This window comes from Sus scrofa, chromosome 7, assembly GCF_000003025.6.
Source record: "Sus scrofa isolate TJ Tabasco breed Duroc chromosome 7, Sscrofa11.1, whole genome shotgun sequence".
NCBI lineage: Eukaryota > Metazoa > Chordata > Mammalia > Artiodactyla > Suidae > Sus > Sus scrofa.
The window spans coordinates 98,000,243-98,026,534 of NC_010449.5; the positions used below are offsets into that span (position 1 = coordinate 98,000,243).

The window sequence follows — 26,292 nt, forward strand, 5'->3', positions numbered from 1 at the left end:
TTGAGGAACTGACATTGTTACAATGTCAAGGCTTCTGATCAGTTATACCTACTTTTGACTGGTTTTAGGATTGGAATTATGACCTCCTCCATTCTGAAGCTGTCTTACTAGGAATGGCAAGGAATGAGCACCATAGTTTTCTTGATGCTTCCATTTGTCATGGCTGTTCTTGTTTATAGTGATTATTTCTCTCTGAAATTTTGATTTTAGGATCTTGGTTATGCATATGAGAAAATAGGCATTATTTCACATGAAAACTAAAAGAACGGGCATTTGATTCCAGAATTTAACATCTTGTAATTACTGTAGTCTACTGATCTGTGTTTTAATAAATATTGTAATAATCAAACATTACCTTGTTTAAGGGTATTTATATTTCTGTATACCTTTTAAGTTTTTCTACCCAATTTGGAATTTTATATCAAATTAAAAATTTTTATTCCTAATGCTAATGGTTTCATACCTAGTTTTAGATGTTTTTATTTTTTAGAGGTTTATGAAGTACTTAACTGTACAAGCAAAACGTTTCAAAATTTTGGAGTTCCCACTGTGGTGCAGTGGCTTAAGGATCTGGCATTGTCACTGCAGTGGCTTGGATTGCTGTTGTGGTGCAGGTTTGATCCCTGGCCTGGGAATTTCCACATGCCGTGGGTGCAGCCAAAAAAAATTCAGAATATTTAAATATGAAATATTTGTCTGTTTTTCCTTTTATCTAACCAATGTACAATGCATGCATTTTTGTGTGATTATATTTAGTGAATTTATATTATGTTTGTACTTTATTTCAAATACTTTTTTATATGTTAAAAAGGTCATAGTATTGGAGTTCCCTTTGTGGCTCAGTGACTAATGAACCCGAATAGGATCCTTGAGGATGTGGGTTCAGTCCCTGGCCTTGCTCAGTGGGTTGATGATCCAGCATTGCCATGATCTGTGGTGTAGGTCTTAGATGCGGCTCAGATCCTGCATTGCTGTGGCTGTGGCTCTAATTTGACCCCTGACCTGGGAACTTTCATATGCTGCCGGTGCAGCCCTAAAAAGCAAAAAAAAAGAAAAAAAATCATACTATTGTGTTGATGTAAAGATGGCTTATTTTTGTACATATATCTAATACGAGTATCTCTTTTTTATTGAAGAATAGTTGATTTACAATGTTGTGTTAATTTCTGCTGTAAGCAGAGTAATTCAGTCATACATATAGATACACTCCTTTTTTTAAATATTTGGTATCTCAATATTTATGCCGAGGACCTGAAAGCTCTTTACTTTTATAAAAAAAGGTTTTGATAGGAGTTCTTGGTAGCTCAGTGGATAAAGATCCAGTGTTATCACTGCTGTGGCTTTGGTCACTGCTGTGATGGGGGTTGGATCCCTGGCCCTGGAACTTAGGCATGCCACAATGCAATCCAAAAAAAAGAAAAGAAAGAAAGAGAAAAGAAAGTTTTTGATAGTCTCATATTTTGTAACGTCTTTGAACTTTGAAAAATTTGAAGTTCGGTATTGATAACTAATTGCCATTTGTATATAGTATTGAAAGTAAATGTAGTATTGAAAGTATGTTTCAGTTGGTGTAACATTTTTGACCCCCCCCCCAAATAAAAATAAAATGATGAGCCTTGGCTGCTGATCAGCAATTTGAAATCTGAAAGTAAAGTACCCAACCCTTTAATGGACACTGTATATTGTATATGCAGGCATGAGACTTGCAGAATTGAGTTCATTCCCTTTTACTCCTTTTCTGCCATGTTCACTTCTCTCTTATCTGTACACCTTTCAGTGCCTCCTGCTGCTTTTATCCTTTCCTCGGCCCTTTGCACGTGCTTTTCTCTTTCTCTAGAATCCCTTTTCTGGCATTTTTTGTTTGTTTGTTTATCAATTCCTATTTTTCCTGCCCTGGGGATGGCAATTCCGTATTATGTGTTGAGAGCCTCTATAGAGTTGGACTTTGGAGATAACTCATTGAGCAAGACCAACATATCCCATATTTATCAAATTCTATTCTAATTGTTAATTTACATGTCTCATTCTTCTCCTTGAAGTTAGGTATCCATTTATTTCCAGCACAGTTCCTGACAGTAGGTGTTCTGTAACTGTTGCTTATGCCAGAATGTCTATGGGTAACGTTCTTAAGGAATCACAGTGGAAGCAGTTCATTCATATTTAGAATTTGATTATAATACTACCTAACATGTTGAAAATTGTTCTTACTGACTTGGGTATTATGTATAGTCTTCTCTTATCACTTATATAAACTAGTAATTGCTGAATTGAATATAAAACAGATGATTGTACACAACTTCAGTGACCTAGGATATTACTCCAGGCACTTTGAATTAATAAATATAACTTCAAGAAAAGGATCCAAATCATTACAAACGTTAAAATGGCATCCTTTTTTGCTTTATAAATATGTGGTCTCTGTCCTTAGCAATGTGACATATCTTTGACAAGCTTTGGGTCAGCTCCTTTCCCCTTTGTCCAACAATAGCTGTGTCAAGCCGTCACTATTTTGCATAGACCATCTATGCTAGTGCTGCTTTCTCTGTCTCAGCACACTTTTTTTTTTTTTTTTTTTTTTTTGCTTTTTAGGGCCACAAGTATGGCATATCGAAGTTCCCAGGCTAGGGGTCAAACTGGAGCTACAGCTGCCGAACTATGCCACAGCCACGCGGGATCCAGGCTGTGTCTGCACGCTACACCACAGCTCGTGGCAGTGCCATATCCTTAGCCCACTGTGTGGGGCCAGGGATCACCTAGATGGTACCCTCTTTCTTTTGGTAATACTTTCATGTCACTAAATAATATGCTGCTACATTCTTGACTTAGACATTATAGATATTACATACTTACTTCCTATTCTAATAGATAAAGGTTTAGTTCTTATACTGCTCTCTAACCTCATCTGGCCAATATATCATTATTTTTAGATAAATCGGTGGACAATGTTGTTCATAGTGGTTGGCAATATATACTATGATTACATTTTCTTTAGTGTAATAACTTTTTAAAAGAATTTCCAAGTGTCTTTCTTCTTGCAACATCTTTAAAATAGTCCTCCAACCCAGTCCCAAAAGCAATATCTCTTTTTCTCTTGAGATCTTTCTCCTGAATTCATGCATTCTCTTGCTTTTGCCTGGGCTGCTTGGCTGTTCTCAAGATCTGTCATTTGGCTGGACTCCAGCATTTCCTTTGACTATGCTTCTGGATTGGATTCACTATTTATTGAATCTTAATGGCTTCCCGTGTGTGGTTTAAGTGCCTCCTTTTCCTGGAGTGCATGCTTTAAGTAACTAAGAAATTATGGGTTGGAGGTAAATTTTCTGATGAGTCTTTGGATGTCTAAAAATATTTTTATTCTAACTTCACATTTGATTAATAATTGGGATATAGGAATTCCCTTGTGGTGCAGTGGGTTAAGGATACAACGTTGTCCAGCAGCATGGGTCACTCCTGTGGTGCAGGTGTGATCCCAGGCCTGAGAACTTCTATAGGCCATGGGCATGGCCAAAAAATAATAATTTGGATGTAAAGAATTTGAAGTTGAATATATAATTTTATTTAAACTAAAAAACAAAATAAAAAGTTTACCCATTTCCCCCACACACACCCCTGTATCTATGACCTTGGTTTTTTTTTAATTAATTAAAAATTTTTTTAGATTTTACGTATAAGATCATATTGTATGTCTTTCTCTGACTTTTTAAATTTCAGTTAGCATAATGCCCTGGAGGTCCATTTGTATTTTCACAAATGTTAAGATTTCACTCTTTTTTTATGTCTGAATAATATTCCGTTGAATACGTACACCACACTTTCTTTGTCCATTCATCTATCAGTGGATACATAAGTTGTTTCCATATCTTGGCTGTTGTAAATAATGCTGCAGTAAACATGGGGGATGCAAATATCTTTTTGAGTTCGTTTTTTTCCTGATAAATACCCAGAAATGGAATTGCTAAGTCATAGGATAGTACCAATTTACATTCCTAGCAACAGTGCAAAGGGTTCCCTTTTCTCTGTACCCTCACCAATACTTATTTCATGTCTTTTTGACAATAGCCTTTCCATCAAGTGTGAAGTAATATCTCCTTGTGGTTTTGACTTGCTTTTCCCTGATGATTAGGGATGTAGAGCATCTTTCTTTGTACCTTTTGGCTCTCTGTACATTCTTCCTTGTAAAAGTGGCTATTCAGGTCTTCTGCTCATTTTATTTATTTACTTTTTTGTCTTTTTGCCTTTTCTAGGGCCGCACCTGTGGCATATGGAGGGTCCCAGGCTAGGGGTCTAATCTGAGCTGTGGGCCGCCGGCCTACGCCAGAGCCACAGCAACACAGGATCCGAGCTGCATCTGCAACCTACACCATAGCTCACAGCAACGCCAGATCCTTAATCCACTGAGCAAGGCCAGGGATTGAACCTGAAACCTCATGGTTCCTAGTTGAATTCGTTAACCACTGCGCCACGACGGGAACTCCTCTGCTCATTTTAAAATCAGATTGTTTCCCTTTTTTGCTATTGAGCTGTATGAGTTTTTAATGTAGTTTGTAATTAACCCCTGATCATTCACATGATTTGCAAATGTTTTTCTCCCATTCAGTAGGCTGCCTTTTCTTTTTCTTTTTTTTTTCCTTAGTCTTTTTAGGGCCACACCTGCAGCATATCGAGGCTAGGGGTCATATCAGAGCTATACCCGCCAGCCTACACCACAGCCACAGCAACATCAGATCTGAACTACATCTGTGACCTACACCATGGGGCAATGCTGGATCCTTAACCCTCTGAGCAAAGCCAGGGATCGAACCTGGGTCCTCATGGATACCAGTCAGATTCATGTCCATTGAACCATGATGGGAACTCCTGCCTTTTCATTTTATTGACTGTTTACTTCACTGTGCAGAAGCTTTTTAGTTTGGTGTAGTCCCATTGCCTTTTTTTTTTTTTTTTTTTTTTTTTTGTCTTTTTAGGGCCACATGGAGGTTCCCAGGCTAGGGGTCTAATTGCAGCTGTAGCTGCCAGCCTATGCCAGAGCCACAGCAACGCCAGATCCGAGCCACATCTGCAACCTACACCACAGCTCACGGCAATGCTGGATCCTTAACCCACTGAGCAAGGCCAGGGATTGAACTCTCAACCTCATGGTTCCTAGTCGGATTCGTTTCTGCTGCTCCACCACGGGAACTCCAGTCCCATTTTCTTTTGATGTCAGATTCAAAAAAATCATTGCCAAGGAGTGCCTTGATGGCTCAGGGGGTTAAGGCATTGCCACTGCTGTGACACGGGTTCAATCCCTGGCCCTTGGAACTTCTGCGTGCCCTGGGCACAGCGCCCCCCCCCCCCCCCCCCCGCCGCCCCAGCAAAAAAAAAATCATTGCCAAGACCTCTGTTAAGGTACCTACTGCACCTTTGTTTCTTCCTGGAGTCTCATGGTTTCAGGTCTTACACTCAAGTCTTTAATCTATTTTGAGTTAATTTTTACATATGCTATAAGCTGGGATCCTGTTACATTCTTTTTCATGTGGTGGTCCAATTTTCCCAACACCATTTATTAAAGATTCTGTCCTTTCCCCATTGTATATTCTTGGCTCTTTGGTTATGAATTAGTTGGTCATATAAGCATGGGTTTATTTCTGGGCTCTCTTCTGTTCCATTGATCTATGTGTCTGTTTTTGTGCCAGTACCGTACTGTTTAGTACTGTTTATATATCCTGTTTACTGAAGTTGAACATAGATTCTTTCTCCTTGATTGTAAACCCTCTGAGTCTGAGGACAAAGAAGACGTTTTATTCATATATACCCTGGATGTAGCATAGTACCTGACAAATAGAGGATGTGCACTAAATATTTACCAAATGAGCAAGTGGGCCCATTGCAAAAAAACATCTCTGTCCAGATTTTAAAATGTCAGGACATGCTGTTAAGTTGTAGCTGGCTGCTGTTTTTTTTTAAAGCTTTTGTCAGTTAAGATGATAATGCTAATTTCAGCAATATATATAGTCATCCTATTATCTTGTAATTGTTTTATATTTAATTTTTAGTTATAATTTAATTCTAAAAGTACTTTCAGAATTAGCTATGGGACTTTTTTTTTTTTTCTGTTTGAAATGAGTGGACTTTCTTGTCTACTAAGGCACAATATTTATAATTGCTTTTTAACAATTCAGTATATCAATGACTTGCTGCAGATTTGTCCTAAGACCTTCTGAGCGCTGCCATTTTAGCATACTGGTTCTAAGATATAGGTATCTCAGGATTTGTTTAATGACTGAAGAGTCATTTTTGTAAAGAGATTCTAAGGCAAGAGTGCCTTAAATATTCTTACATGGAGAATTTTTTTTTCTGCTTTATTGTCTTGAGTAATATCTTTTGTTTTACTTGTAGATTTGATGGTCCTCGAAGATTTGAGGATTTAGGGTCAAGGTGTGAAGGACCGAGACCCAAAGGGCCTCGTTTTGAAGGAAATCGCCCCGATGGGCCAAGACCCAGATATGAAGGTCACTCAACAGAGGGCACTAAAAGCAAATGGGGAATGATTCCCCGGGGGCCGGCATCTCAGTTCTATATTACCCCCAATACATCCCTCAGTCCTCGACAGAGTGGACCACAGTGGAAAGGCCCCAAACCAGCTTTTGGACAGCAACATCAGCAGCAACCTAAGTCACAAGCAGAACCAGGAAACAAAGAACCATTAGCAGACACCAGTAGTAACCAGCAGAAGAATTTTAAAATGCAATCAGCTGCATTTTCCATTGCTGCAGATGTAAAGGATGCCAAGGCGGCTCAGTCAAATGAGAATCTAAGCGACTCTCAACAAGAGCCACCTAAAAGCGAAGTCTCGGAAGGGCCCATAGAGCCTTCTGATTGGGACCAGAATTCTCAAAGTATGGAAACTCAAATGGACAAAGCCCAAGGTGTTACTCAGCCTGTACCCCTTGCAAATAAACCTGTACCTTCTCAATCTGCTTTTCCCTCAAAAACAGGGGGGATGGAGGGAGGAGCAGCAGTAGCAACGTCATCATCACTAAATGCAGATAATGATTTTAAACCTTTGGGTATTGGTCTGTCCCATTTAGAAAACAACCAAGATAAAGGGCTGCCTCGGCCAGATAACAGAGATAATAGGTTAGAAGGCAGTCGAGGCAGCAGCTCATCTTACAGAGGTCCTGGGCAAAGCAGAATGGAAGACACACGGGATAAAGGACTAGTAAACAGAGGTCGAGGTCAGGCAATCAGCCGTGGCCCAGGGTTGGTCAAGCAAGAAGACTTTCGTGATAAAATGATGGGTAGAAGAGAAGACAGTCGAGAGAAGATGAGCAGAGGAGAAGGCAGCCGGGAAAGAGGGTTGGTGAGGCCAGGAAGCAGTCGGGAGAAAGTGCCAGGTGGTCTGCAAAGCAACCAAGACAGGGGTAGAGCTGGCAGCCGAGAAAGGGGACCACCTCGGAGGGCTGGCAGTCAGGAGAGAGGACCCCCTCGAAGGCCTGGGAGTAGGGAAAGAGTGCCCCCCCGAAGAGCTGGAAGCAGAGAGAGGGGATCACCTCGAGGGCCTGGCAGTCGGGAACGGGGAATGGGAAGACCAGATTTTGGTCGTGACAGAGGTCCATTTAGACCAGAACCAGGAGATGGTGGGGAGAAAATCTATCCATATCACCGAGATGAGCCTCCTAGGGCTCCATGGAACCATGGAGAAGAGAGGGGGCATGAAGAGTTCCCATTAGATGGTAGAAATGCTCCAATGGAACGAGAAAGACTTGATGATTGGGATAGAGAAAGATACTGGAGAGAATGTGAACGTGATTATCAAGACGATACACTAGATCCGTATAACAGAGAGGACAGGTTCTCAGCACCACCATCTCGATCTCATGATGAAGATAGACGAGGCCCTTGGTGGGATGATTGGGAGAGAGATCAGGATATGGACGAGGACTACAACAGGGAAATGGACAGGGACTTGGACAGGGATGTGGATCGGATTGGAAGACCCATGGATATGTATGATAGAAACTTGGATAATGAGTGGGACAGAGATTATGGGAGACCACTGGATGAACAAGAATCACAGTTTCGTGAACGAGATATTCCATCTCTTCCACCTTTACCACCCCTCCCACCTCTTCCACCTTTGGATAGATATCGGGATGATAGATGGAGAGAAGAAAGAAATCGAGACCATGGGTATGATCGAGATTTCCGTGATAGGGGTGAGTTGAGGATCCGAGAGTATCCAGAAAGAGGAGATACGTGGCGGGAAAAGCGAGATTATATTCCTGACAGAATGGACTGGGAAAGAGAACGGTTGTCAGACAGATGGTACCCATCTGATGTGGATAGACATTCCCCCATGGCGGAACATGTGCCCTCCTCACATCATTCTTCTGAAATGATGGGGTCGGATGCAAACTTAGACTCTGACCAAGGCCTTGGAGGGGTAATGGTTCTCAGTCAGAGGCAGCATGAAATCATTTTGAAAGCTGCACAAGAACTGAAAATGCTTCGGTAAGTTGACATTTCTTTTAGTCAAAACCACATTCCGACTGCTCTTTTAAAAATGCTGTGATATATTTGAATGGAATCAGTTTACTTCAGGTTCTTACCACATAATTTTAATTTCTGGTCACTGAGTGCTGTTTTAGGGTAGGAAGGGTATTTAGGAACTGTGTTGTAATTATAATTGTAAATGTGTGTTCTAAAATCTGGAAATTTGCTAGCCATGCTTGGCTTTTATAGATGTATTGCTGATGTGCTGTGCCTGTGCATGTTTCAAATTCAGACTTCAACTCTCTTGTGCTCTGGATTTCACAAATCTCATATGTAAAATCCCTTTTTTTTTTTTTCCAGGAGGCAGTTTGTTCTTTGGTGTTAGATCTGGTAGACTTCATATTCACTAATCTTTGGTGTAACTTTGGGAAGTGCTGGAAGGATTTATGTTTTTCTCTGTTGAAACTAAGAATGGTTTACCTGGAAGCAGCCTCAGATTTGTCTAACCATTGATTCTTTCTTTTGGGAATGTTTTATCTTTCATTATTACTTGAAGCAGATATCTCTACTTGAGGATGATTCTTGTTTCTACATAATCAAGTATTTGTGCAATGAATAGAATTCGAATTTCTTTATTTATGATCACTTAACTATGTGTAGATATCTACGTGATGCTCCCCATTAGTAGCAATAATAATAAAAGCTAAAATTTACTGCATGTTTACTATGTACCAGGAACTGTATGTACTAAGTGCTTTGTATGTATTAATTTATATAATCTTTATACCAACTATATCCTGAGATAAGAATTTAGGAGTCGATGACTGATTGCAAGCTTTTTGAGTAATTTCTTAGGAATTAACATGATCTGTAAAAATAAATTAATGGTTGGTTTTTTATATATTCCAATATATTGTGTTTCTTTCATTTTTCAATTCTGGTCTACATTTGTGAATCATGCCAATTGAAATTATAACTAAAGCTTTATGACTGGAAAGTATGATGAGGAAAAAAATACCTGCAAGTAAAAATGAAAGGCTAGGTGCTTCAGGGAGCAAAAGAGGTTTCTGTGGTCTATAGAAGATATGCTCTAAGAGTTTTGACTTTACCAGATTATTCATGAAGAAGACATAGAAAGTATGCCATGGAACATTTAGTTATGACACTGTTCACTTTAACTATGGACACCTGTAATTTAACACCTACTGTGCGCTGGGACTGTGCTGATAATTTAGCATGTATTATCTCAATCCTCCCATCTCAAATCCTTATTGCAAAGGCCTACAAACAGAAGTAGTATTGTCTCCACTTCACAAATGACTAAGGCTCAGAGAGTACCACTTGGCTACCAAGTGGTAACCTAGAATTTGAGCCCAGTCTGTCCAACTCTAAAGTCTGCTTTGTTATGGAGACCCCCCAGGCTGATTGGTGTTACTAAACTGCCAAGGTTTCTTTCCTTTCCTTTTTGAAATTTCCTTTTCATCCATTATTGCTTTGTATAGAAATGCTGGACAAAAGGTGCTTTATCATCCTTTTTTAAAGCTCTTTCTAGGTCACATAAACATAGTTAAACAAAATAAGTGAAGTTATGGATAAGAGTGGTCATAGTTGAATACAAGTCAGCTGTGTTGTGTTGGGGTAGTCATAATATGATTTACATATGGCAGAAAATAATCTTTTTATATATTTGACCCTTACTTTGTGTCCATTTGGGTCACTACACTTTACACAGTGGTAGGGAGAAAGTTATAAGAGGTCTGAAGAGATTGTAGTAGATATTATATGTGTTTAAAGTGGGCTTTGTTAAAGGAAAGTAAAAGGACTTTCATAAGTGGTTTAAAGAAAAATTTGAAGATTACGTAATTACTCTTTAGGAATATGAAGTGGTTGTTTTTAAAGGTATAGACTGATGATTGTTTTCTCAAACTATAGCAGGGGCCATAAACTAAAATAAAATATTCTTAGGAGCCAGACAAGTAACTAAAATGAGTGAAAGTGGGTTAGTATAACTCTACTGAGTGTGATGAGGATTGAGGCAAACTGCTGCATCTAAAGTGGGAAGCTAGTACTCCACTGAGCTGATTGTCGACATGTGTGAATGTAGGCCCAGTATTTCCACATCTTTTTAAAGTTTGAATTTATACATCCTTTTAAAATTTGAATTTATTTTGCTTTGTAAATATGGCAACTAGCTCAGATTTAAAAATCTGATGTGAAAGCCAAATTTTGAAAAAGCTTTTTATATATCCATATATATATTTATATTTGGCCCATGGACCACCATTTTGCAACCTCTTTAGTACTGAACAAAAAAAAAAATGCCAAGAGACATTTTGGTTGGATGAATGAAAAACATGACAAATAGTTAAGATACTCAAATAGACTCAAGAGGCAGGTTCTAGAATTGGTCCTTGAAGATCTTCAATAATTTATCCTTATGTGTAAGTCTTGATCAGTTGGCTCATAAAGGCAAGAGAGTATTACCCCGGAGGTGCTCTATGGGCATTGTAGAGGATTTAAAACAAGGTTTTTTGTTTCCTTCTTTGTTTTTCGATATTGATTGTACTTATTTAGGAATGGAGAACACATGCCTTATGTATAATGGCAATTTTATTTGTTTACAGGGAACAGAAAGAACAGCTTCAAAAGATGAAAGACTATGGGTCTGAGCCACAGATGCCTGACCATCTACCACCCCAGGATTCAAGACTGCATAATACATCTTCAAGACCTGGACTGTATCCGGTACGGGAAAATGTGTGCTCAGAAAATGAAACGGTTCCTACTTGGTATTTTATAATGTCATTCACTTTTTTTGTATTACCATAAGCATAAGTTTCCACTATAAAAAAATGTAAGTTTTAGAAAAGTAAAAAACTAATGGTAATGGACCTTTGAAAATCTTATGAGTATAGCTGAAAGTGTGACAGACATGCTTTCCTCCCCAAGAGTTTAATAAGTACACCAAGCACATCTGAACTATATATGTGGCTTTTTGTTCACAATATTGTAGAATTTTCCTGGTAATCCTTTTTCTTCAAATAGTCCTATTACATTTAACGGTAGTACAAGGGCTCCCTGTGAGCCCTACTCATGTGAGCTTCAGAGTCTCCCCAACCTCTTAGCTAGGAAAGGAGTCATACATCGTACCCCCCCTCAGGCAGTAAAGTTATGTTAAAGACTTGTGTGATTAAGTTCTCCCCTTGTTTTGCTTTTGTGTTGTTGTTGTTTTTATCTTTAAGCCAGTTACTCAGTGGGCTTTACAAATGTTATCATGGAAATAACTATATAACACAGTGAGAGAGGAACAAACGCTGTTGAATCATTTCAAATTAACTCTTTACATTTTTCAATATTCCCTTCCATCCTAATCTAACATAAAACACTCATATGTAATTGTTGACATCAGCAAGCACCTTGATATCAACTCCCCAAATCATCTCCTGACCTATGTATGCATCCGTCTGCCTACAGGGTATCTCTCTGATGTGTCTCCTGTCAAACTCAACATATTAAAACTCATTATCATCCTCCATTAAACTCATTCTTTGTCCTCTTATCACCTGGTCACCCCACCTTGAAACCTGTAGTCAATATTAACTCTCCTTTGTCGTGCCCTACTAGAATTCAGTCATTATGTTGATTAATTTTACTGCCTTTTAAATTTTGCTCAGCTATTCTGTCCTCCACTTCCCCACAACCTCAGTTCTAGCCTTTGGCAATTCTTACCTAGGTTATTTCAGAAACATCCTAATTCATCTCTTTCCATCTCATTCCCCTTTCATCCATTCTTCATTCTGCTTTCAGAGTGATCTTTTAAAAACATTTTTTGAATGAAATTTTGGAGTATAATTTACAAATATTTTAAGCCACCAGTTGGGTTCACAGTTGGGTTTTTTTTTTTTTTTTTTTTCCCTTCAGGGCCGCACCTGAGGCATATGGAAGTTCCCAGGCTAGGGGTCCAGTCAGAGCTACAGCTGCTGGCTACAGCCACAGCAACATGGGATCTGAACCACATCTGTGATCTACAGTGCAGCTCAAGGCAAAGCCAGATCCTTAACCCACTGAGCAGGGCCAAGGATCAAAACTGCATCCTCATAGATATTAGTGGGGTTTGTTACCACTGAGCGGAAATGGGAAATCCCATGGTTTGGGTTTTGAAAAATGTATACCAAAAGGTAAAAAAAAATCTCCCATGACCCTAAAAAGTTCTCTCATGCCACTTTGTAGTCAGGACTACCCTTACACTCTACTTTAGGCAGCACCCATGTGACTGTTGGCCAAAATGGACATTTTATTTATTTATTTTTTTAAAATTTTGTGCTTTTTAGGGCCGCATCCATGGCATATGGAAGTTCCCAGGCAAGGAGTGGAATCGGAGCTACAGCTGTTGGTCTGCCCAACAGCCTGCAGCAACGCCAGATCCAAGTCGTGTCTGCAACCTACACCATAACTCATGGCAACACCCCATCCTTAACCCACTGAATGAGGCCAGGGATGGAACCCGCATCCTCATGAATCCTAGTCAGGTTAGTTAACTGCTGAGCCACGATGGGAACTCCAAAATGAACATTTTAAAACAGAAACCTCATCATGTTGTGCAAATCGTGTTCACTATTCCCCTCTTGCTTTCAGGATAAAATATATTTGCATGGCCTTTTATATTCTTCCTGCGCTGACCCGAGCTGTGCTCACCATTACTTGCTACTCGCTCCCTTTCTTTCCCTCCACATGGAGCTTCTCACTTCTGGGAGTATGACTGGCTCTTAACTTCTCTGTGCCTTTGAATGTGCATATTGTTCTCTAAATCTAGAGTTTCTTGGAGTTCCTGTTGTGGCGCAGTGGTTAATGAATCTGACTAGGAACCATGAGGTTGCAGGTTCGATCACTGGCCTTGCTCAGTGGGTTAAGGATCTGGCATTGCCGTGAGCTGTGGTGTAGGTCGCAGACGTGGCTTGGATCCCATGTTGCTGTGGGTCTGCAAAGGCTGGCGGCTATAGCTCCAATTAGATCCCTAGCCTGGGAACCTCCATATGCCATGGGAGCGGCCCTAGAAAAGGCAGAAAGCCAATAAATAAATAAATAAACCTAGAGTTTCTTTTTTTCCCCCTCTCTTCCTTTGCCCTACTCTAGCTAGTTAATTCTCCTTCATATTCTAGAACTCAGCCCTGTATCTTCCCTTACACCTGTGTGAGATGATTCCCTCGCATGTATGCCCATCCTGTATGGGCCTCTCTCAGAGCCTTGATCTGTTTTCTTGTCTGTCTTAACCTTCTGTCTTATCTTGCCTATCTTTCATAAGGACAGGAACTAGGTCTTCTATCTTTGTATCTCTTAGCAGATAGTAGAAGCTCTAGATTATAGATTCACATTTCTGCTTTATTCACTTAATAAATCATAAGCATTGTAACATGTTGCTACATGCTTTATATTTTTGACGCATAATAATTACAACTATCCCATTTCTGTTAGACCTAATCTTTTATTGTTTTTATTAATACAACTTTAGTGAATGTCTTTGTAGCAAATTCTTCTTTTAGATAACTTCTTAAAAGTACTTTTAAATTCCCAAAGTGGGGCACTTCAGGTAAAGTTCAAGGACATTTTTAACGCTTCCTATAATTTGGCTATTCTATAGCCTTGCAAGCATTAGTTATTTAATATTTTTGGTAGATTTAATAGTTTTTAAAAAGTGTTTTAATATACATTTTTTATAATTAGTGAACATATTTATTTCCCATATGTGTTCATTATACTTCTTACAAAGATCCTATTTTGGGAGTTCCCTTGTGGCACAATGGGTTAAGGACCTGAAGCAGACTCAGTTCACTGCTGTGGTACTGGTTCAATCCCTGGCCCATGTGCTGTGGGCATGGCCCCCCCCAAAAAAATCCTATTTTTGTAATCTATTTGACCCTTGAGGTTTTTCCTTTTACCTTACTATAACATAGCTATTAATCCTTCCTCATGTAAATACTATAGAGGTGTTTTGTTTTGTTTTTCACAAATGTATATGTTGCTTTCACTATGTAGTATGAAGAAAACAATTTTTATTTATAGATGTAGTCCAAAGGGTTCTTAAGATGTTTAAAACATGTCTGGGGAGTTCCTGTTGTGGCTCAGCAGTAGCGAACATGACTAGCATCCATGAGGACTCAAGTTTGATCCCTGGCCTCTCTCAGTGGGTCCAGGAGGCATTGCCATGAGCTGGGGTGTAGGTCGCAGATGTGGCTCAGATCGTACATTGCTGCGGCTATGGTGCAGGCTGGCAGCTGCAGCTCTGATTTGCAACCCCTATCCTGGGAACTTCCATGTGCTGCAGGTGCAGCCCTAAAAAGACAAAAATAAATTAAAAATAAAACATGTCTGATAACTCTGCCCCAGACACAATAGCTTTGTTGTATATAGGCATTTTCTTATCAAAGTTTAAAGTGCCATAACCTAAAATTTACCTTTAGGTAATAGTCATTTGTCTTTGACTCCAGTCCTTAGTGGCCTCTTGTTAAATAATGTTCCTTACATATTAGCCAGAATGTAATTTTGTCACTCCAAAAGTTCGTTTTTGAAGTACAGCCTATGTATGAGTAAATATATATATATATATATATTTGACTCTCTCAGGTCTAAATAGCTCTCAGTTTGTCAGTAGAACAAACAAACCAGAAATACAGAAACTACAAGTGTTTGAAAACAAGTGTTCAAATCAAAGATTAAAATAATCTATGGTTGCAAAGATTAAAATAAAAATTGACAGTTAAGTTTCAGTATTTAGTGGTTAGGACCTGTTTGCCAAGGGATTCTGCTATCTTCTTAATATATATTAATATACATTTTGTTGACATGTGGTGCTTCTTGGAAAGATTACTCCACATCTCATTTGGTTTCTTTGTTTTGTTGTTTCCCAGTGCTGATGTTATGTGTTGATACCAGCCTTGCTACCAACTACTGTTGTCAACCAAATAACCAAATAAATTGAGGGGACTACCTAGAGTTTGTTTTTCTCACTGGGCATTCACTATTTTTGTGGAGAAGATAGGTCGCCAGAGTGGGAAGATAGTTTATCACAGAGGTTCTTAACCAAGTAGTGAACATCAGAATTATGCATGAAGGTTTTGTTTTGCTCGCTTTAAACTAATGCCAGGACCTCACTCACATAAATTCAGTAGGTTTGAGGCGAACCTGGGATATTTGTATCAAATTGGCTAGTAGCCTGATTTTTCTAGGAGAGGAAAAAGTGGGTGGTTCATTGCAGGGGAGGGAGGGGGTGATAGTGTTGAGGGCAGGTTTTTTTTTTTCTTTTCTTAACCTAATTGAGATATAATTTACATACCATCTAGTTTGCCCATTTTAAGTGCGTAATTCAGGGATTTTTAGTAAATTAAGGAAGTTGTACAACCATTGCCATATTCCAGTGTAGAACATTTTCATCACCCCAGTAAGATCCCTTGTGTCAAATTGCAGTTAATCCTCATTCCTATCCCAACTCACAGGCAACAACTAAACCACTTTCTGTCTTTCCGAGCATTTCATTTAAGTGGGATCATACAAAATGTGGTCTTTTGTGTCTGGCTACTTGCTTTTCGCATATTGCTTTCAGGGTTTATCCGTGGTTGTAGCATGAATCAGTAATTTGTTGTTGCCCAGTAACAATGTGTTGTGTGGCTATACCATGTTTTATTTATCCTTTTACCAGCTGATGGACATTTGGATTATTGAATCTTGGTGCTGTGAATATTTGTGTGCAAGTCTTTGGGTAGACACTTTTTTCTTAGATAGATATCTAGGAATGGAACTGCTGAGTTATATGGTAAATTGATATTTAACTTTTTTAGAAATTCTTAGACCATTTTACTTTTTTAGAAATTGTTAGACCATTTTACATTCTTACTAGCAGTCTAAGTCTTTGTGTTTCTCTCCATCCTTACCAGCTTTTGTTACTGTCTGTTTTATCAATTATAGCCATTCTGCGAGGTATGAAATGGTATCTCATTGTGGTTTTAATTTGCATTGCCCGAATGACTAATGATGTTGAGCATCTTTTCATGGGCTTATTGGCCATTTGTATATCTTCTTTGGAAGAGTATATTCAAATCTTTTGTTCATTTTTTGGATTATTTGTCTTATAAGATATTTTTATATTTTTAATATAGGTCCATCATTAGATAACGTGATTTGCACATATTTTTCTCCCTAATTGTGTATTTTAAAGTAGAGAAGTTTTTTTTGTTTTTTGTTTCTTCTTCTTCTTCTTAGGGCTGCGCTCGCAGCATATGGAAGTTCCCAGGCTAGGGCTAGAATCAGAGCTACAGCTGCCGGCCTACACCACAGCCACAACAATGCCGGGTCCCCGACCCACTTAGCAAGACCAGTATTTTCATGGACACTAGTCAGATTTGTTTCCACTGAGCCACGATGGGAACTTCTTAAAGTACGAAAAGTTTTGAATTTTGAATGAGTCTAATTTATCAAATTTTTCTTCTATGGATTGAGAACCAGATTTTAATTTCTACTGATATGTGGAAACATGACGGTATATGTATTCATTAAGCCATTTACTCTGTTCTTCAGCCTCCAGGGTCCTATAGACCACCCCCTCCTATGGGTAAACCACCAGGTTCAATTGTAAGACCTTCCGTTCCACCAGCAAGAGCATCTGTTCCTGTGACCAGGCCACCTATCCCAATACCACCACCCCCACCCCCTCCTCCTCCTCCTCCACCTCCCCCTCCAGTGATAAAACCACAAACGTCAGCTGTGGAACAAGAACGCTGGGATGAAGATTCTTTCTATGGCCTCTGGGATACAAATGATGAACAAGGATTGAATTCAGAATTCAAATCAGAAACTGCAGCAATTCCATCTGCTCCGGTGTTACCACCCCCACCTGTTCACCCTTCCATCCCTCCTCCTCCTGGCCCGATGCCTATGGGTATGCCACCAATGTCCAAACCACCACCAGTGCAGCAGACTGTTGATTATGGCCATGGCCGAGGTGAGTCAAGGTGGCAGATTTCTATCTGGGATTCTAAAGGAATTGTTAGCTTAAGCTTTGGCTTCCTTAAGCGTTACTGTTAACAGTGTTTTATCCCTGATTTTATCAGACATATCCACTAATAAAGTTGAGCAGATACCCTATGGAGAAAGAATAACTCTGCGTCCAGAGCCACTACCTGAAAGATCAACTTTTGAAACAGGTTAGAGTCCCAAAGAGATCAGTATTTCTAAACCTATTAGGGCCTAATTGTCATATGACTTTTCCTTTTGGTAGTATTGTCTGCGCCTCCCTTTAGTATAGCTGCAAGATTCATAAATTGGATTTAGGGCAGCAGTTTATACTAGTTCTAAATTTAGATTTGTACTTTTCTGCTTTTATTTCAGAAAAAAAGCTATATAGTTCTTATTTTATACTAATCGTTTTTATAGAGCATGCGGGCCAACGTGATCGCTATGATAGAGACAGAGATCGTGAGCCTTATTTTGATCGTCAAAGTAATGTCATGACAGATCATCGGGATTTCAAAAGGGATCGGGAGACACATAGAGATCGAGACCGGGATCGTGGTGTTATTGACTATGACCGGGATCGATTTGACAGAGAACGCCGACCGCGAGATGATAGGTATGCTATGAAAAATACCTTTGCTGGGTGTGCAAATTACCATGTACTACAGTTCAGCAAAAGTCAGTGTATCTGCAGGGAATTTAGTAAATGATAGATTCTTTTTATACGTGTGTGTATAATTTGGAGAGGGAAGAGTAGTTCTATACTAATTTTCAGGAAACTAGAAAACTTGAGTTTTGTGAGCTTGAAATCCAGAGAATTAAATGGGAGATGGAGATAGCCAGAAAGGAAAGGAAAGAGTATTGTCAGCATAAAGTTGTAGTCATTGCTTAATTAGTAGACAATTTATTTTTGCAGTTGTGTGAGCTTTTTGGATTTGTATATGAAAGGCAGATCTAAACGGGAAAGAAAAATAAAAATGTAAATATTGACTATGTATAGTAACTACATGTAGAGAAAACTGGACAGGTAATGCTATTGCATTATAAGAGATATCCGTGTATTTTTTATTAACCAAAGCACTTCTGTTAAACCTTCTAGGACTCAGTCGTATCGAGACAAAAAAGAACATTCCTCATCCAGAAGAGGGGGATTTGATAGGCCATCCTATGATCGGAAGTCTGACCGACCAGCCTATGAAGGACCGTCCATGTTTGGAGGTAGATTGGTGCCTTGTTAACTATAAGGATGCTGAAAACTGTGAACAACAGGAGATACTTTCCATTTTGCCTGTGGATTTAAACTTTCAGAGTAAAATGCACTTAAAGATTTCTCAGAGTTGGCAACATTATCACCAAAAATAGCCATGTAATTGATGAAATAAAACATAAACTGCTTTTTTAAATATTATTAAAGACCTTTTGGAAGATAGAAACAAAATCACTTATAAACCTACTACATAGCTACCATACCACAATTATTATAATTTTGTATATTTCCTGTCATTCTCTCTTCACATACATATTAATGAAGTTATAACCAAAGTATAGTTTCTTTATCATCCCTGTTCCCTATTGGTATTGTACTATTACTTTTCTCCATATGGAAACCTATTATATTAATGACTATGATAGTCCATCAAGTGGATAAGATAAAAGACTTTTTTTTGTTGAGGTCGCTTTTAGTTTTTCATTGCTATAAATTACACTTAAACTATATATTTATACCTGTCTATATGAACAAGCTTTCCTAAGCTGGTGACTCATTCTCAAAACTGTAAAGCAGAAGTTACATACAGGTGGACTCTGAATCATACTTGGGACTATTTAAGAGGATATATCATTTTTCTATATTCTATTGTTTAACTTTTTTTCTTAACTTTTAATACAAATGAGGATGAATTCAATACTTTTCAGAATATTCTTTTTGTGTGAAATCATACCTAAATCTTTTCATTTTCTTGATTTCAGTAGATTTATGTTATCTTAAACTATCTTTAATTAAGGATAAAAGTAGCCCTCAAATCATCATAAATTATATTAGGAGGAGTAGAATGGGTTAAAATTTTAAATAGTTACTACATAAATAGTAATTGTTCAACTGCTGGAATCCCAGGAGAACGAAGAACTTACCCAGAGGAGCGAATGCCCCTGCCAGCTCCTTCACTAAGCCACCAGCCACCTCCAGCTCCACGGGTTGAGAAGAAACCTGAATCTAAGAATGTAGATGATATTTTGAAACCACCTGGCCGAGAGAGCAGACCTGAGAGAGTGAGTCCTGTGTAGTTGACTCGTTTACTTGCAAATCAGAAGCTGATAAGGAATTGTTTTAATATCCTAAACAGAATTTCTATACTTTTCTGTGACATAATAGTAATATCAGATTCAAGGCATTTTACCATCTCCAAGTCATCATAAAATCTCACATACTGCCTTCCCTATAGAATCTAAGAAATTAGAGCTTAATTGCTTGACAAAAAAAAAGAATGTTGAAAACTTCAGAAAATAATTCATTAGCAACTCGATTAATTAAACTTTGAAAAGGGGAAAAGAGGATTTGGTTTTATGGTATGTGAAAGTGAAAGAGTCAGAACTAGGGGATCTGATAAGTTTAGACTTATTTTTCCTAGTGATCTCCAAATGTATATTTTAAATTTAGCTTATATTGCAAATAACTAGATTCCATTTAAATGAACTAGTACTGGAGATTTCTATCAGATGTTTTGACTGTATGTATATAATGTCACTGTTAGATTAGTAGCTCCTCTAGCTTTCTGTGATGGCTCATGTATCTTTTTCTGTCCTTTTACTTTCTTTTTTTTTTTTTTTTTTTTGTCTTTTTGCCTTTTCTTGGGCTACTCCTGTGGCATATGGAGGTTCCCAGGCTAGGGATCTGATCAGAGCTGTAGCAACTAGCCTGTGCCATAGCCACAGCAATACCAGATCCAAGCCATGTCTGAGACCTAAACCACAGCTCATGGCAACACCGGATCCTTAACCCACTGAACAAGGCCAGGGATTGAACCTGCAACCTAATGGTTCCTAGTCGGATTCGTTAACCACTGAGCCATGACGGGAACTCCTGTCCTTTTGCTTTCAATCTATTTGTGTCTTTAAATCAAAAGTATGTTTTCTGGAGTTCCTTGACGGCTCAGCGGGCATTGTCACTGCTGTGGCTCAGGTTGCCGCTGTGGTGTGGGTTTGGTCCTTGGCCGGGGAACTTCTCCATGCCATGGGCACAGCCAAAAAAAGATTTTTTAAAATAATAATAAAGTATGTCTCCTATAGACAGCGTATGGTAGGATCATATTTTTAATACAGTCTGATAATTTCTACTTTTGAATTGGATTGTTTCATCCACTCCCATCTTATCATTGATATAGATAGCTTAATTTCATTCTTGAATTGTTCAATTGTATAGAAATACAGTTTTGATCTTATAAGTATTGATCTTATATCCTTCAGCACTGCCAAACTCATTTTTTGGTTCTAATAGATTATTAGTGGGTTCCTTAGGATTTTTTCTATATATAAGAACATGTAACCTGCTGATCAAGATGACTTGACTTCTTTCTTTCCAATCTGGATGCCTTTTTTCTTTTTCTTGCCTGGTTTCTCTGGCTAGCCCTTACAGTGTCGAATAGATGTGGTGAGAGTGGACATTCTTATTTTATTCCTCATCTTAGAAAGAAAATTGTCAGTTTTTCACCTTTAAGTATTATGTGAACTTTCCTTAGTTGTCCTTTATCAGGTTGAGAAGGTTCCCTTCTATTCCTAGTTTGTTGAATATTTTTATCATGAAAGGATGTTGAATTTTGTTAAATGCTTTTCCTGCATTTAATTGAAAATTTTTTTGTTTTTTACTGTATTGTGTGTGATTTTATTCTGTATTAACTGATTTTCAGATGTTAGTTTGTATCCCTGGGATAAATCCTACTTGGTCATGTTGCGTAATCCTTTTTATATATTGCTGGATTCAGTTTGGTAGTATTTTGGAGTTCCTGCTGTGCCACAGTGAATTAAGAATCCTGCTGCAGCAACTCAGGTCACTGCAGAGGCGTGGGTTCAATTCTTGGACTGGCACAGTGGGTTAAAGGATTCAGTGTTGCTGCGGCTATGGTGCAGGTCACAGCTGTGGCTCGGATTCAATCCCTGGCCTGGAAACTTCCATATGTTGCAGTGTAGCCATGAAATTAAAAAAAAAAAAAAAAAAAAAAAAAAAAGTAGTATTTCACTGAGACTTTTTCCATCCATATTCATAAGAAATATCTATAATTTTTGTGTGATGTCTTTGATTTTGGTATCAGATTATCTGCTTGATTTAAAATGTTAGTCTCATAAAATAAGTTGGGAGTTATTCCTTCCTCTGATTTTTTTGGAAGAGTTTGTGAAGAGTTGGTATTCTTTAAGTGTTGTAATTCAGTGATGAAGCCTTCTGGGTTTGAGCTTTTCTTTGTTGGCAGTTTCTTGACTACTAATTAAATTTCTTCACTTATAGTTCTATTCTTCTTCTTTTTTTTTTTGTCTTTTTGCCATTTCTTGGGCCACTCCAGCGGCATATGGAGGTTCCCAGGCTAGGGGTCAAATCGGAGCCATAGCCGCTGGCCTACGCCAGAGCCACAGCAACACGGGATCCAAGCCGCGTCTGCAACCTACGCCACAGCTCACGGCAACGCCGGATCCTTAACCCACTGAGCAAGGGCAGGGACCGAACCCGCAACCTCATGGTTCCTAGTCAGATTCGTTAACCACTGCGCCACGACGGGAACTCCTCTCTCTTTCTTCTTAAGTCAATTTCAGTAGCCTGTGTCTTTCTAGGGATTTGTCCATTTTGTCTAAGTTATCTAATTTGTTGGTATACAGTTGTTCATAGTATTCCTTTATAAACTGCAGTTGAATTCTTAAGCCACTATGCCACAGGAACAACTCCCTATAACAACCCTTTTAAATTTTTCTAAGGTTGGCAGTCATGACCCCTCTTTCTGATTCTAGTAATTTGAATCTTTTTTCTTTTTTTTAAGTCTAGCTAAAGGTTTTTCAATTTTGTTGCTCTTTGCAAAGAACTAGCTTTTGGTCCCATTGATTTTTCTTTATTTTTCTGTTCTTTGTTTTATTAACCTCTGCTCTATTATTTATTATTTCCTTCCTTCTGCTTGTTTTAGGTTTAATTTGTTCTTCTTCCAGTGTCTTATCATGGAAAGTTAGGTTATTGATTTGAGACCTTTCTTCTTTCTTAATGTAGGCATTTATAGTTATACATTTCCTTATAAGTAGCACTTTAGCTGCATCCTTATAAGTTTTGAAATGTTGTATCCTCATTTTTATGTCAAAGTATTTTCTGATTTTTCTTTTGACTTCTTTGATCCATTGGTTATTTAGGAATATGGTACTTAATTTCCACATACTTGTGCATTTCCCAAATGTTTAATTTCATTCCATTATGGTCAGAGACATGCTTTGTATTATTCCTGTCCTCTCAGATTTATTAAGGTTTGTGTCGTGGCCTATCACATGGTCCGTCTTGGAGAATGTTAGGTCATTGTTAATGATAAGATCTCATTGTTTAAAAAAAAAAACTTCTCTGATTGATTTTTTTTTCCCATTGTGTTTCAGATTGTTGTTATAATGAGAGGATTGCCTGGCAGTGGAAAGACACATGTGGCGAAACTTATTCGAGTGAGTATGAGAAGCAAATGGATCAGCTGCTTTTGTTAGCTTCTTGCCTTCTTAGCAAGCAACGTGATACTGACACAGATATTTCCCATTTGATCCATTCTACTTGGCCCATCTGATAGATGCTGTCCCATAAATTTCGATCTGCTTAGACAAATACTTTTTCCTCTGCTTGATTTGAAATCATAAGATTGCATGGTATTTGGTCACAGGAAAAACTTTGATGTGCACATTTGTTAATTTATTCCATAAATTCTCTTTTAACTTTCTTGACTATATGATTCTTAGGATAAAGAGGTAGAATTTGGAGGACCTGCACCCAGGGTTCTAAGCCTGGATGATTACTTCATCACTGAAGTGGAAAAAGAAGAGAAGGATCCAGATTCTGGAAAAAAAGTGAAAAAAAAGGTGTGGTATCTTCCTCTCAGGTTATATCTTGATTCATGAGTAGTACTGAAAGGAGAATATGTTCAGAGAGAAATGTGGCTTTTTTGAACACAAACTTTAGTACTCAGGTGTGAAGGAAAGACAACAAAGTTGTCTCTATCTAGGTGCTGATAACCGGGAAGAAGTTGAAAATGATTCTTTGCTATTGCTAACTCCATATCTCTTTGGGGGATCTTAGGTAATGGAATATGAATATGAAGCTGAGATGGAGGAAACTTACCGAACCAGCATGTTCAAAACCTTCAAAAAGACTCTAGATGATGGCTTTTTCCCCTTCATCATCCTGGATGCCATCAATGACAGAGTTCGACATTTTGACCAGTTTTGGAGTGCAGCAAAAACCAAGGGATTTGAGGTATAGATTTAAAAGAACTTTAGAGTACTTTGTGTCTTCATGCTGCATTTGTTTGCCTAATCATTATTCATTCTTTCTTAGGTGTATTTAGCTGAAATGAGTGCAGACAACCAGACTTGTGGCAAGAGGAATATTCATGGGAGGAAGCTCAAAGAAATAAATAAGGTGATTTTTTTGAAACCTAGGTGTTGTTTTCTAAACGTCCTTTTGCCTCTCTCATCACTGTTGTCTGGAAGTTCTTGTTTATCCCCTTTACTTTCAGAATATCTTTTCTACCTATTTAGTAAAAGTTTCTTACTCTTTGTATCTAAGGGAAAGAGGTGGCCTAGCTCTTCCTGGAACTAGCCTGTTAGCCTTCACAGTATTAGTTAAAATTGTCTTGGATGCTCACTTTGTCTTTCTTTGAGTAGTTTCCAGCTATAACTTGACCTCCTGAATCTCTCAATTAGATGGCCGATCACTGGGAAGCTGCACCTCGTCATATGATGCGTCTGGACATTCGTTCCTTGCTTCAAGATGCTGCTATTGAAGAGGTAAGTGTCCTTTGGCTCAAAAGCCATCTATTGTTACTACTACTACTATTCCTACTACTGTGGAACCATTTGAGAGTTAAAATGCAGACTTCATAAACCCTTTACCCCTAAAAATTTCGGTAGGTATTTTCCAAGAACAGGGGAAACTTAGAAAACTAAAAATCTCAGTTATCAAATTCAAGAAATTTAACATTGATAAAAAATACAGTATTAAGTAATACAAATTTCCTGAAATGAATTTCCTGAATTTGGAGTTCCCTGGTGGCTTAGTGTGTTAAGATTCAATGTTGTCAGTGCTGTGGCTTGGGTCACTGCTAGTGGTGCAGATTTGATCCCTGACCTATGGACCTTTGCATGCTGTAGGCATGGCCAAAAAAAAAAAAAAAAGGAAAATTTCCTAAATTGTTTAATATAAGTCCTTATTCATATTTCACCAGTTGTTCCCATAATGTGCTTTATAGAAACCGTTTTGAAAAATCTAGGATTGAAGTTCCCACTGTGGTGCAACAGGATTGGGAGCACTGGGACACAAGTACCATCCCTGGCCTGGCACAGTGGTTTAAGGATCTGGCATTGCTGCAGCTGTGGCTAGGATCTCATTCCTGGCCTGGGAACTCCATATGCCACAGAGCAGCCAAAAAAGAAAAAAAAAAATCTGGGATCCAGTCCTTTACTATAAAAAATGGTTTCTTAGCCATGTCATTGTCATGAAAGACAAAGACTTTTTGAATTTTATAGGCCGGTTAGTTGTTTTATAGAATGGCCCTCAGTTTGGGTTTGTCATGATTAGCTTTCCATAATTCTACCATTATTTTCCAAATTCTCCACCGAAAATTTTGTATTAACTTAGTAGCCCTCAAACTCAACTATTCAACATGTAATTCATCCAAACATGTTCCTTCTCTAATACTCGCTATTTTAATTAGGCCCACCAGTCACTTGGGTGCTGAAACCCTGACTGTTTACATTATTGTTGACTCTTTTCTCTTCCTTTATACCAGTGTTTGACCCTATCCCTCCACCATGTAGTGAGTCAGTTTTGCTTTACAGATACTTCTCTAACCTCTCTACTCTCTGTTTGTAGCGCTCCCATTCTGGGCCAAGCTCGTATCACCTGATTTCTCACTATACCCTTTCTGTTTTGAAATTTTGAATTATACATGTTTTACGTGATTGAAAGTGTACTTGCTAAAGATTTTAAAAAGAAATCCTAGTAATTCATAGTCATTCAAAACAGATAACCATCAACTTAGGACAGATCATTATCCTCAGCTTCAGAAAAGATTTATAAAGATGGATATTCCAGAAAAATGAAAGGCAGGAATACCATCCTGTCTTTCATCAGTTCTGTTTCAAAGTTTAGGGTGTTGGAAATTACTTAGTGTGTAACAGTGGGTCTGTGCTGCCTTACTCTGGGCAGCTGTCCTAAATGTTACCTCAGTTTTTTTTTGTGTGATTATTGGGATGTTGTAGGTAGAGATGGAAGATTTTGATGCAAATATTGAAGAACAGAAGGATGAAAAGAAAGATGCAGAAGAAGAGGAAAGCGAACTGGTAGGAGACAGAACAACCACTTTGAACAAAGTGTCTCTTTATTAAAATTCTTAAGGGTTTAAATTCAGATCTGTGATCAGATTACTATTGTTGACATGCACCTTAATGGTTAAAAGTTTCCGTAATCATCTTCAAGGAGACTTTTGGATACTTTTTATTCACCCCCCACCCTCCACCAACCAAAAGAAAAGAACCCTCTACTGTGTCGTTACAAGAAAATTTTAAGAATACTAAGAAACCTAGCCTTGTACTCAC

General features: G+C 38.4%; 1 protein-coding gene across 2 annotated transcripts in view; it reads left to right on the forward strand.

Moving 5' to 3' along the window:
* Nucleotides 1-26,292, forward strand: part of YLPM1 (YLP motif containing 1) — a 66,106-nt gene that overhangs the window by 24,114 nt on the left and 15,700 nt on the right. For both annotated transcript variants that reach the window (XR_298837.3, XM_001924711.7), the window contains exons 5-17: nt 6,379-8,493; nt 11,100-11,220; nt 17,044-17,467; nt 17,577-17,669; nt 17,899-18,094; nt 18,578-18,696; nt 19,592-19,746; nt 23,089-23,151; nt 23,437-23,556; nt 23,774-23,950; nt 24,032-24,115; nt 24,400-24,483; nt 25,957-26,037. Coding sequence is in view for 1 of the 2 variants with exons in the window: in XM_001924711.7 (XP_001924746.3) it covers nt 6,379-8,493; nt 11,100-11,220; nt 17,044-17,467; nt 17,577-17,669; nt 17,899-18,094; nt 18,578-18,696; nt 19,592-19,746; nt 23,089-23,151; nt 23,437-23,556; nt 23,774-23,950; nt 24,032-24,115; nt 24,400-24,483; nt 25,957-26,037 (3,832 nt within the window). In the remaining variant the exon portion in view is untranslated. The remainder of the gene's footprint in view (nt 1-6,378; nt 8,494-11,099; nt 11,221-17,043; nt 17,468-17,576; nt 17,670-17,898; nt 18,095-18,577; nt 18,697-19,591; nt 19,747-23,088; nt 23,152-23,436; nt 23,557-23,773; nt 23,951-24,031; nt 24,116-24,399; nt 24,484-25,956; nt 26,038-26,292) is intronic.